This window comes from Phycodurus eques, chromosome 15 (assembly GCF_024500275.1).
Source record: "Phycodurus eques isolate BA_2022a chromosome 15, UOR_Pequ_1.1, whole genome shotgun sequence".
Taxonomy (NCBI): domain Eukaryota; kingdom Metazoa; phylum Chordata; class Actinopteri; order Syngnathiformes; family Syngnathidae; genus Phycodurus; species Phycodurus eques.
Genome location: NC_084539.1, coordinates 5,414,173 through 5,427,029, shown reverse-complemented (window position 1 = coordinate 5,427,029; position 12,857 = coordinate 5,414,173). Strand labels below are relative to the sequence as shown.

At 42.9% G+C, this 12,857-nt stretch overlaps 1 protein-coding gene across 1 annotated transcript; it reads left to right on the top strand.

Annotated features, from left to right (window-relative positions):
• The first annotated feature begins 4,041 nt into the window (after positions 1 to 4,041).
• On the top strand, positions 4,042 to 5,050 carry LOC133413831 (growth arrest and DNA damage-inducible protein GADD45 gamma-like). Its single transcript, XM_061698675.1, has 3 exons — positions 4,042 to 4,142; positions 4,270 to 4,477; positions 4,569 to 5,050. Exons 1-3 carry the CDS (start codon positions 4,042 to 4,044, stop codon positions 4,680 to 4,682), a joined length of 423 nt encoding a protein of 140 aa, XP_061554659.1. The 3' UTR covers positions 4,683 to 5,050.
• The last annotated feature ends 7,807 nt before the right edge of the window (positions 5,051 to 12,857 follow it).

Here is a 12,857-nt window from a genome sequence, read left to right as displayed (position 1 = left end):
ATACATTAAACCAATGGGCGACTGCTGCCATGCGAGCCACTGCCAGGCCCACTGGGAGCACATTAGGGTTCAGTGACTTGCCCAAGGACACTTCGACATGCGGACAGTCGTAGCAGGGATTCGAACCTGTTCTACCTACTGAGCCAAAACCACCCCAACATAATCCCATTGGTATCGCAAGACAAGTCCAGATCTGTGTGACAGACCACCAAGGACTCCACGAAAAGAGGTTTGATGAAGATCTGATATTGTATTTCAAAATAAAAATCTCTGAAAACTGCATATGTTGCTTTCATTAACCCTGACTGAAAAAAAATCTGTTAAATCATTTTTAATGAGATATCGCAACACCGCTCCAGTTCTGGGGGACACTACACCTCCCCGGGTCTGCAACAAAAGAGATCCCGTCAAAATCTGATGTGGCATTTCAAAATAAAAGACTCTTGAAATTCGTATATTTCACTGTCATGATCACGGATTTCAAAAATTATTTTTAAAAAATCTCTTAGTTATCACAACACCAGACCAGTTCTGGGGGACACTACACCACCCCAGGTCTCCAACAAAAGAGACATCAAAATCTGATGTGGCATTTCAAAATAAAAGTCTCCTGAAATATTCATATTTCACTGTCACTGCCACTGATTTAAAACATCCATCCATTTTCTGAGTCGCTTCCCCTCACTCGGGTCGCGGGCGTGCTGGAGCCTATCCCAGCTGTCATCGGGCAGGAGGCGGGGTACACCCTGAACTGGTTGCCAGCCAATCGCGGGGCACATACAAACAAACAACCATTCAGCACTCACATTCACACCTACGGGCAATTTAGAGTTGTCAATTAACCTAGCATGCATGTTTTTGGGATGTGGGAGGAAACCGGAGTGCCCGAAGAAAACCCACCCAGGCACGGACGGGTGAGAACATGCAAACTCCACAGAGCCGGGGCCGGGGATTGAACCCTGCTCCTCAGAACTGTGAGGCAGACGCTCCAACCAGTCGTACACCGTGCCGCCTGATTTAAAACATTCATTAAAAAAATCTATGTCAATACGACTTCTTTTAAGAAATAATTAGAAATAATCCTGTTCGTATCGCAACACCTTTTACCCTTTCATACATGTAGGAGACAATTACAGGATGCGACTACATTACTGCCATCACCATTTGATGTAATATATCTGCAATCTGTAAAAAACCCAGATTGTTTTATCATTAAATATGATTTTTTTGGGTATCAACATTAACGCTTTAACCAGTGAAGTAATTGCTCATGGCAGTCTGACACTGGAAGGAAGACATGCATGGATCCATCCACTTATCCCGCTGAGTCGCGGGGTCAGCCTACCCCAACTGAGTGTGGGCAAAAGACAGAAAAAACCCTGAGTCAGTCGGCAGTCAGTCGCAGGGCACATACACTGTAGAGACCATCACTGAGTGGGAACCAAACCCACGCTGGCTGCATTGAAGTCAGGCAAATGAACACCATCAGTAACTGGAAGGAAAACAGTATATTTTAAATAGTTACAAGAAAGACGGTTTTCCATTTTTTTTCGAAATCTTGATCAAACCTATTTTAGTGGAGACCTGGTGTGGTGTAGTGTCCCCCAAAACTGGACTTGTGTTGCGATATCTCATAATTTTTTTAAATGAATGTTTTAAATCAGTGGTAGTGACAGTGAAATATGCCAATTTCAGGAGGCTTTAATTTTGTAATGCCACATCAGATTTGGGTGGGACCAATTTTGTTGGAGACCTGGAGTGGTGTAGTGTCCCCCAGAACTGGACTGGTGTTGTGATAACTCAAACATTTGTTTTAATGAATTTTTGAAATCCATTATCATGACAGTGAAATATACCAAATTCAAGAGTCTTTTATTTTGAAATGCCACATCAGATTTTGATGGGACCTCTTTTGTTGGAGACCTGGGGTGGTGTAGTGTCCCCCAGAACTGGACTGGTGTTGTGTTGGTGGTCTGTCACACAGAACTGGACTTGTCTTGCGATACCAATGGGATTATGTTGGGTGGCTTTGGCTCAGTAGGTAGAACAGGTTCGAATCCCTGCTACGACTGTCCGCATGTCGAAGTATCATTGGGCAAGACACTGAACCCTAATTTGCTCCCAGTGGGCATGGCAGCGCCTTGCATGGCAGCAGTCGCCCATTGGTTTACGAATGTGTGTGTGAATATGACTCTTTGTAAAGTGCTTTGGCCGCTGTGATGATGAAGATAAAGCGCTATATAAGTGCAGTCCATTGCCATTTATTTTTCCTAAGATATCAAATAAAGTATTTTTTTAAATGTATGTATGCATGTAATGTATCTCAAGATTCAAATTAACTTTGCTGGTTGCATTCCTTAACCGAAGAGCACTGACGTCCGTATTATTGGAAAGCTTTTATTTTGAAGGTGGCTTCGCCGCGAGTTGGCGACCTATTACCGTAATGCCTGGTATGAACAAAATTAGGGGCGGCTGGCTTGACTGCTACTTTACGAGTGGAGGCTGGCTTGACCGCAGTGCAACACCCCGTCATTGGAGCGCTGCCGTGCAAAAACTACTTTTTGGGGGAGGTTACACACGTTTTAGATTCAAAATAAAAAATTAAAAAAAAGTCAATGACGCTCAGTAGCGTTCATCTTGCTAAAAAGTCGAAATCTAGCGTACGACTGCAGAACCACGAATCGCCTATCTTGTGTTTTGGTTGCAAACTTTGTAGTGAATGAATTAACTAATGAATGAATGTAAAAGTGCATTGCACGGGCGCAGCAGGTGCTGGCTGACTTCCTTTGTCCACCCTCCCCTCACCTTCCCCAGGGGGGACAGATGGCGCCCCTCGGTCGTCATGGAGATGGATGCAGACAGAGAGATAAGACCAGATGCCACGCGCCTCGAGTCAAGTCGGTCTTTACGTATGCAAACTAGTGGCGCGTGGCGCTGCATGCAACTTATTACATACGTCTTCCGAAGTTGTAAAAGTCAGACTCAGACGCGACATGCCATTTCATTCATGACACAGCCAGAACATGCAAGCGTGTTTCCTAAAATAACTTGCCAAGAGCAGACCAAATTGGATTCTTTTTTTTTCTTTTATGATTTTATAGGTCAACTGCAACACTGCATGCACACTGTATTGAGTTACCGTGAGAAATCCAAAATGTATTTTTCATAACTTCTCCTTCTTTCATGTTATTCATCTTTGGTGTCAATCAGTTACCAAGCTACTCTCAACAGCTTTTTTTTTTTAATTAACTACTGTCACAATTATGATTGCTTTGACAAACAGATGCAAAAGTTTGCAAGTTTAAATAGTCTGGAATTTAGGGACTCAAGTGTCAAGTGTGACTCGTCAATTCTAATTAAAAACAACAACAATAAAGAAATAAGAAAGTGATGTTTTTAAACGACGAAGAATGTTGAGATGCATGCACCCGTTGCACCTGTAACATTAAACGTGACTCACTTTCACATCAGGCTTTCATCATTAAGTTAAAATAATTTCATTTCAAACTTCTTTTCCGTCCTTGTATGACACTTAATTACGGTAAAATGTTCCTTAAAACTTCTGTGTAGGCTGGAGTCAATAACAGTATAGTATGAAACTATAATTGATCATTTCTAGTTCCATATTTCTCTAGGAACAAGCTTTATGAGCAGACTCATAAAATGATTTTATACAACGTCACGGAATCAAAGTCATTAAAATACGTTCAAATCACAAACTAAACATGTTGGTTTTCGTCAGAACTTTGACAGAAGTGTGCTCCTCTTGTGTGGTTACATTATTCCAAAATAATCAAAAGGTCTGAAAGTCTCTACATCTGATCCTTTCTTTCAAAGGATGCCGCCCCGATGTTGGAAGACTTCTAAAGGCACGCGTCCCTGAGGGCAGGCGGAGGGCAGCAGGCCTGTTGGAGCCATTGTGCCTGAAAGAGCCAATCAGAGAGCGGGCGTGTGCCGGGACTATAGTATAAAAGGTGGCGGAGTCTTTGAAGGCAACCCAAACAGCTCATCATCAACTGAACTGGAAGATACAACCTCACCATGCAGTCTCCTGGAAAATCCCTGAAGGAAGCTCTGCTCTGCGCTCACAGCGAGGATCGTCTCACAGTTGGAGTCTACGAGAGTGCCAAAATAATGACCGAGTAAGTTGGAATAAGTTTCAAAATGACTTTGCGCATTGTGTTGCTTTGAATTCTTGATCGTCACCATGAAAAATCCAAGCAAATCAGTTGCAGCAGCTAACCACGTGGTTTCTCTCTGTTTTCCCAGTGATCCAGACAGCGCGTCCTTCTGCGTGCTGGCCGTGGACGAGGATTTCGAGTGTGACATCGCTCTGCAGATCCACTTCACCCTCATCCAGTCCTTCTGCTTCGACAACGACATCAGCATCGTCAGAGTGAGCGACATGCAGCGTCTGGCTGAGATTGTCGCTGACAAGTCGGAGCATCTCGAAGATGCTCACTGCGTCCTCATCACGGTACGTACAGCTAATCCGCCTGCGGGATTCTGATTCCCACGCCACGGCAATAAATTCATGTAAATTCCATCTCCTCTTCCTGGTGGAACAGAACCCAGCTGATGGAGCTTGGGAGGACCCTTCTCTGGAGAAGCTGCATCTGTTCTGTGAGGAGAGCCGGCGTCTGAACGACTGGGTTCCCGAGATCAGCCTCCCCGGACGCTGATGCGGGATCGGGCTCTTCTCTGTGAAGCTCCTCATCTAGGAAACACTCATCCTGACGGACAGGATGAGGCTGTCTCTGCTCGTCCCTGGATACTCCTGAGGAGGATTCCCAATCCAGGCAGCACGGCGCCGGCCCGAGGGGCCCCCGTGGAACCGTCGCCTCTTGGTCCGTCCGTGCCGAGATGACTCTCATTCTTTGTGTGAATGAGGTCAGGTATGCCTCGAGAGAGCGACACATCATCGACCCTCATTCTTTGTGCGGATGAGGTTTGGAGAGGAAGGAGAAGCGACGCGTGCGTGCTGCGGTCTCACGGATCGTGCGCGCGTCGCTCGTCGAAGCACGCGCGGCAGGAGAAGAAGCGGTGCTGAGGAAGAGGACTTCTTAAGAAGAGACTTTTTAAAGATGGCCTCTTGGCTGAGCAACGTGACAACAGTTGCAGTCAGCGAAAATCTTTCCCACTTTCCAGAATTGTCTTAATTCTCTAAAGGTTTCACTTTAGAAGTTTAACTGACAAAAAAGAAGATATATATTAAAAAAAGAACATATACAGTGTGCCTGTTCTCTAAAGGTTTCACTTTAGAATATGGCCAAATAAGCCAAAAAAATGGGTGAAAAAACCTCAACATTCCAATATAAGCTATTAACTTAATTAAGAAATATTGACTGAAAAGCTAAAACTAAACTGAAAATGTGTTTAAAAAGACAAATGAAATACAAAAAGCACATAACAAAAAAAGTTGTCACTTTGTCAAATGATATGCCATAATAGGTGCATGGGGAATAGTGTTTGTAAGGAAGCAATAAAATATTTGAACTCATCATATCTCTCTCTTTTTCACTGACTCTGTAGTGAATCCAACATTTTTGTATAGCTAATGCAAAGATGTTCTTGTCAGACCTGCTTGACACATTGACCGTCCCTCTTTGGGAGTGTCTTTGAAGGCTCGCGTTCATGTTTTGGTCAAGATTAAACGCACTTCACTGTGAATTTCTTTGATTTGACTCACAAAAATGTCAATAAACATTGCTGTGATAAAATGTCCCCAAAGTCAGGTTTTTTCTGATATTGAAAAGCTGAAAGGTTAAACAATGACTTGCGTACAAGCACACAAATATTAATCGGTGAATTAATCAAGGAGGGTTTATATCTCAACTCACGTTGTTCAGACTATAATTCCAACTTTGTAGGAACATTTTGGGAAACGCCCTTTTGTGTTCCAGCACGAATGTGTCCCAGCGAGTCCATACAGCCAAGATAATGTGAGTTTGGTGTGGAGGAGCAGACCTCAGCACCCAAGTGGGCTTCACCTTGAGGTCACCAACTGATGGCCAAACATTCTCCTTCTGGTAAAGAGCAAAATACATGCTTCCATCAATCACAGCAAGTCGTCCAGTTCCTGAATGGTGAAGCAGCCCCACACCATCAGACTACCACCACCATGTTTGACTGACCACTACAGGCATAAACATAGAGCATTCGACACGTGCTGAGCTTTTCTTTTACGGTTCCATTTTATATTCGTCTCAGTGACATTGTGAATTTCCTGATCTGTGGTGATTTCATTTTTAATGGGAAATATGATCCCACAAAACCTGAAAATCCAAAGGTGTTCCAAAGGTCTCCTCTGCCACAGCTGCCCCTCACCCTGTGTCAACCGTCGAGACCTTCAAGTTCCTGGGAATTAACAGTCTCTCGGGACCTGAAGTGGGAGATCAACATCAACTCCATCCTCAAAAAGGCCCAGCGGAGGATATACTTCCTGCGGCTTCTGAGGAAGCACGGCTTGCCACGGGAGCTGTTGAGGCAGTTCTACACAGCGGTCATCGAATCAGTCCTGTGTTCTTCCGTCACAGTCCGGTTTGGTGCTGCCCGGAGAAAACCCACCCCAGCATGGGGAAACATGCAAACTCCACACAGGCATGGGCCGGGATTTGAACCCCGGTCCCCAGAAATGTAAGGCAGATGTGCTGGCCAGTTAAAATCAGCGTAATTCATTTCATGTCATTAGATTACCTAATGTTGGGGCTGTTGAATCTTCACTGATTGATTTTTCCCACTGAAAAATACAACCGAAACAGCATCGTCGTTTCAACTCATCATCCTCTTCTCATTATAAAATCTATTAAATCCCACCCAACCAAGAGGTACAGCATAATGAATGTGAGATTTTGGACTTGGCACGCGTACTTTATTCTCTTGCCTTCTTGCGATTCAGACATTTTGAGTAATCTTTTGTGACTTTGAATTCAGACTCTAAAGTCACTGACCCGCAAGTATTGTATCACTATTGCAGAGTCAACAGCTGCTGTAGCCTCCACGCCCCGCAGTCACACACAAAGCAGGACCAGCTGAAACGCAATCAGCACTTTAAATCTCCTCGGCAACCCACCCACCACTTACTCCATCTGCTTTTCATTTTAATTAGCAGAAGAAAGAGAGGGTGAAGGGTGACAACGACACAGGCTACTGCAATTCACTGATACGTTACGTGACTGTACTGTGAGCAAAATCCAAAATCCAAAATACAGGGAACCCCCACGTTCATTGCGGGTTTTACATTCCAGACCCACCCTGTATAGGTAAAAAGCCACAGTATAGCAAGAACCTATAATTGGTTTTCTATAGTTGTTCGCCTACCATATGCTTTCAACATATTTCAACGGTTTAAAGTATTCCTTCTTCACACAGTTCTCCAAATAAAAGGCAGAGCATACTTGCTTCAAGCTGTTTATTTTTCACTCCCAGTAGAAGTTCACTGTAAAACTAACACACAAGAATATGTATTTAAACACCAAAATATTCAACCAAACCATATGATTTGTCTAACCAAAGTCCTTATTAGCTTAATGCTAATATATAACGCAAACAGGCATAGACGGGCTAACGTAAATTAGCATAGATGTTCCAGTAATTATAAACTTTAAAATAACTGCTACTTTAACACATGAAGGAGCACCTTCATACAGGCAGTGCACACAACAATGCTCACAGGAATACATTTTTCTGCTGTGTGGGAACACTGACTATTTCTGGATCTCAGTTGGGGACCTTATCTGCCTCTTCTTCTTGATCTTAATTATCCTGATTCTTTTCTTGTGTGACACAACGTGGTACTACACTGAAGATGTGCAACTTTCAGGCTTGCCCATATGTATCGTAAAATTACTAATACTACGACTAATGAAATACAATTAAAAAAGAAATAAAATGATTGTTGTAAATTTGTAATATTGCGGGGAGGGGGCAGGAAAGATGAACCAGGATATATTGGGGGAACGCTGTACAGGGTCGAAAGTCTACTTTTTGCCTCTGCATGCAGAAAAAGCCCTGCATGCGTGCAGAACACCTGCTAAAACAAGCGGTATTGTTACTTTGCAAACACCAACTGAACAACTTCACCATGAGTAACCTCGTCTGCCCTCTTCCTCAACCTGAGCTGGAAAGGTCTGCTGCTGCAGCCACATGCTGCTTCTCAAGTGTCCCTTCAATGCTAAGGTTACCCTCCAAGATCTTTTCTGAATGCACAGAGCTGCAGCAGATTGTACTGGTTTATGTAATACGGACAATTTATTGTGAATGAGAGATATTCATAGTTGGGCTATACACTGTCTGGCAACTATGCTAATATTATGCGCCATTATTACCATGAAAACACACACACACACACACACACACACATGCACGCACGCACGCACATCTGTTGCAAAAATATTGATCTGCCCCTCCATTCAGTACTGGCGGTTTGGGGCCCTCAAGGGTTTTCATACAGACGCAACAGCAGTCGTAGTGGATGTACACTAATGACAGCAAGTAATTAAACATGTTGAGGTATCCAGAATATAAGGGAAAGCATCCTGTATGATACATTGCAGTTCTACACCACTGCAAAATAATCCCACGATAATAAAAATACAGTGGTGCCTTGAGATACAAGTTTAATTTGTCCTAAACTGACAAAATCATTATCTTATTAATGACAATTTTACAGTATTAGTGCACTACAGTATGTTGAGGTTGCATTTTTTAACAAACCATAACAGAAACAGCAATTAATGTCATGTTTGTATGCTGTATTTAATCCATATTTTGCATTAAAAAGACAAATTCAATAACAGTTTAATGCATTGGCATGAATTGAATGTACTGTACTTAAAGCACCGTAATTCTTACCATACATAACCCACTACTTTTTTTTATTATTACGATTAATAAGTCAATAAAATGTCCATTCACAGCCTAATGTGACTGCTTTCTACAGTAATTATGGCTGTATGTAAACAATGTCACAGTACAATGTGTTTAGTGCTGCATGCCGACCATGTTTGTGGCATTTCCGAGTGGTGTCCTGGTTTGTGCATGCAGATTCAGAGTCGCATCAGAGTCTCAAAGGGCTTCACAGGCTCACAGTTGCGGAAGATCGGCGAAAGCCCCTGATCCGAATCCCCCAACTGGCCAATTAATAACTCAAAACCCCATTGGGGGGGGAAAAAAGAAGGAACTTTGAGAAAAGGACCACAGATGGAGGGATTTCCCCCTTCCAGGATGTATAAGTTATGTGGTTTAGTTAAATACACAACATGTGATTCACTTGTTTTTTGTTGGGGGGGGGGGGGGGGGGGGGGGTAAAGTACATTTCAACTGGGAGTGGCAATAAACAGCTTGAAGCAAGCACATTTGGCCTTTTCTTTTAAGTCTTCGCAATCTGCCGAACTGCATACAGCACACCCAAGGAGGGCAGAATAGACGTAATTGTTAAAAAAAAACAAAAAATAAAAAAAACTCACTCTTTCGTCCGATATTTGTTTGCTACACAAAGCAAAAAAACAAAAACAAATGAGCAACGGCTCAAAGCTTGAGAAACCTACCTGTAAGTCCAAGCACCACTGTGCAGTACATCCTCACATAGTCATGGGTTGGGACCCGCAGACTCCCAGATTTTCTTTCCAATTATTTGTCAATTTTTTTCCATTTTGTTTTCAACTTTTTATTTTTTTGGGTAGGCGGGAACCGACCCCGAAAATGCTTATTGACGGTATACTGTAATTATTAGGGCCGTCAATTATTTGCAGATTTTCGCTATTTGCGGTCTGGCACCGGTCCCTATCCCCCACAAATAGCGGAGGATCACTGTATAAAAAACAGCATTTTTAAAAATGGTCTCTATATTTTCACCTATTGTGGGTGGGTCTGGAATGGTTAGTTCTTCATTTTGTATAATGCCGCAGAAAGAGTATATGTAATCATATAGCACAAGATGAAACCTTAAAACGTCCTGTTTCGGACCCTACCATTGTCTTTTTGACATTTTAGGTCAAGAGCAGCTTGCAAAATGGCAATTAACAAGTCAGTTTCTCTGATTTGTTCTTTTAATGAATGAATAATTTTTCAAGACCAGTTTTGGTATGAAATCTGTTTTGACTTTTTGCTTTAACATGAGCTCATGTACTCATCCCAATCCCCACATTGAATTTCTGCTGTGCTTCTGTGTTCGTGTGCATTGCAGAAAAAGATCAGGTGGCTAAATGTGCTTGTACTGCACCCCCTTCACAACTCCTCTCACCAAAACAAAACTCAGACAAAAGCTACAGCCAACACTTCTGCACCCTCTTTAATGGCTGCATGGAGCAGAAAAACGAGGGGAGGGGCCTCAGACAAAGGTGCATGGGGACCGTGGCCCTCTCTCCTTCTTTGTCCTAAAGAAAAGCGAGGTCCAGTAGCAGCTGCTGCGGCTGCATTAGACATTTGAGATGGTGCCTTTCACCCCAAATACAAAGTCTGGAGCTGTGAGTGTGCAGGCTGCAGAAGGGGATGGGTGCGGGTGGGTTCAGGGGGTGTCATGGGGGTCGGAGTATCCAAAACGAAAGGCGCACTTTGTCAGATCAACGTGGGGCTGACTCGTCATTCAGCCAGCCGATCAGCAGAAGGGGGAGGAGGACTTAAAGTGCACGAGGAAGCCTTTAAAGTTGGGAGGCACATCAGTCACAGAACAAAGGAGTCCTAGAGGTCTACCATATGAAACGCACGCACATCATCTGTTCTCCAAACAAATCCAGTCTGAACCAATAACAGCTCATGCCTGAGTCTGGTTTCTGATTGGCTCTTTGTTGGTGTCATTAGCAAAGTGTCTCAATTAGTTGGTTAGCTCGTGGTGCCTTTTATTGCCTTACGGTTTCAGCTTGTTGAGTGAATCTCAATGATGTGTGCTTGTGAAAACTGTACATTCAGGAGCCATTTGAAAGTTGATTTCATTTGCTTCCTTTTTGTAACTTTCAAAAGTTCACACTCTGTAACTCTCTAAAATGTCACTTATTGTCACACATGTTGGATTGCAGTTAAAACTGGATGAAGTTCAGATGATATAAAATTGAGAACCTAGGCGCAGTACAAATGGCCATATTCGTAACTGTAAATTAGGAATCACACTTTATTTTCAAACTGGATGGAATGGATGGATCACTTGAAATTTGATGTGTTCCATTTGGCTTTTCAAGCTGTCATGCTAAACGGGAAAGGGTGGCGTACAGCCTGAAACAGCTCAGCTGCAGCAGGGGCCGATGTTCCTGCTGTTAGCACTTCTAAATACATACTTTATTTATTACATGATGATTTGAAATTTTGGCAAAGAATCAACTTCTTTGCATCAACTTCCAGGATTTTGGCAAATCCTGGAAGTTGATGCACATGATTTGCTTTCACGGGCCACATAAAATGATGTGGTGGGCCGGATGTGGCCCCTGGGCCTTGAGTTTGACACCTGTGCTGTCGTAAATTAGGAAAGAATAACTCAGTGCCCGATGCACTGTTTGTATCGGCGATGACGACACACTAATGCCTAGAGCAAACCGCAGGATTTTAGCCCTGATATTGACCCGATTAGCTATCCCGGGCGATTTCCCAGATTGGGCCCGACATATTTTGTCGGGAAAGACAAAGGGTCTTCTGTGACATAATCCACAACTCATGATTTGGACCAACGATAGCCGTACCACGCCAAAATGAGAAGTCTTGCATGTTTGATTTTTGGGATATCTTCCATGTAGTGTGATATATCAACAACGCTCCGACAGCACACCTTGTCGTCGACCAATAGGACTGCGTATTGTGAGCGGAGCTTCGGCTCCCTTGCTCGCTGTTGTCAACATACTTGGGCGACGTTGTCAACATTTATTCAAGCGCACGAACCAATGTTTACCGAAGCTTTAAAGCATGACTGGATAGAACGCCGGCTTGTTTACGTACAAACTTGCCAGGCTATGGAATATTATGTTGCCTGCTTGCGAGCTCTTCTTGAATGGACAGCCCACTTCCAAGCATTGGTGACGACATTACGCTTTTCCTCTTTTTGTTCTTTTTTCCCCGAATACAATACATTGGCGCCATCCATTGTTGTTATCGTCACCATGGTAATGAGTGTATCCGGTTGCCTTGACCGGTGACACGTTTTCTGTTTCCGCCTCTCCTGTAGTGTTTGATTTAACAAGATAAAGCCCAGTGATCGTAAAAGACAGGATACAGTGGTATCGGAATAAATATTGTGTAGTGTTGCTACTGTTTGACCAAGTCGAAATTGTCTTGTAGTCTGATCCAGGTATAAACCTGATCCAATCAGTCCTATTGGGAATAGTTTGGTTGAATTTGCAACTTTTTCTGTCTGAGTTAACGCTGTGTATGCAGCATTACATGTAAAAAATTATCTACAGTAAACATCTACAGGTTATCCATTCAAGGCCACTTACTATATTTACAGGTTCCCCCCCCTCCCCCCCCCAATTGCTTCAACAGCACATTTTATCATAAAACTACACACAATTAACACAACACACAAGTAGCAGAACACCTCAGATCCTTTGCAAAACGAAACACTTTCACAATTCATCAATATATAAAAATATCTTGTTACCATATGAAACACACGTTTTACATGCCTTGATTTTGTTTGCACCATTTACACACTGCCGTTGCTAACCTAAAACACTTTTAGCAAATCTACTTCTCAGTGATTAGAGTACTGTAAGTTAAGTACACAAAGAAGGTGTAAATATACAATACTTAAATTCACCAAACACTAGACAAGACCAATGCTGCGGAATGATGAAAATATAATTTATTTTTCTCCATATACTCAACTCAGTCAACATGGAGAATCACACAAAAACATGTCCCAGTTTTCAAGC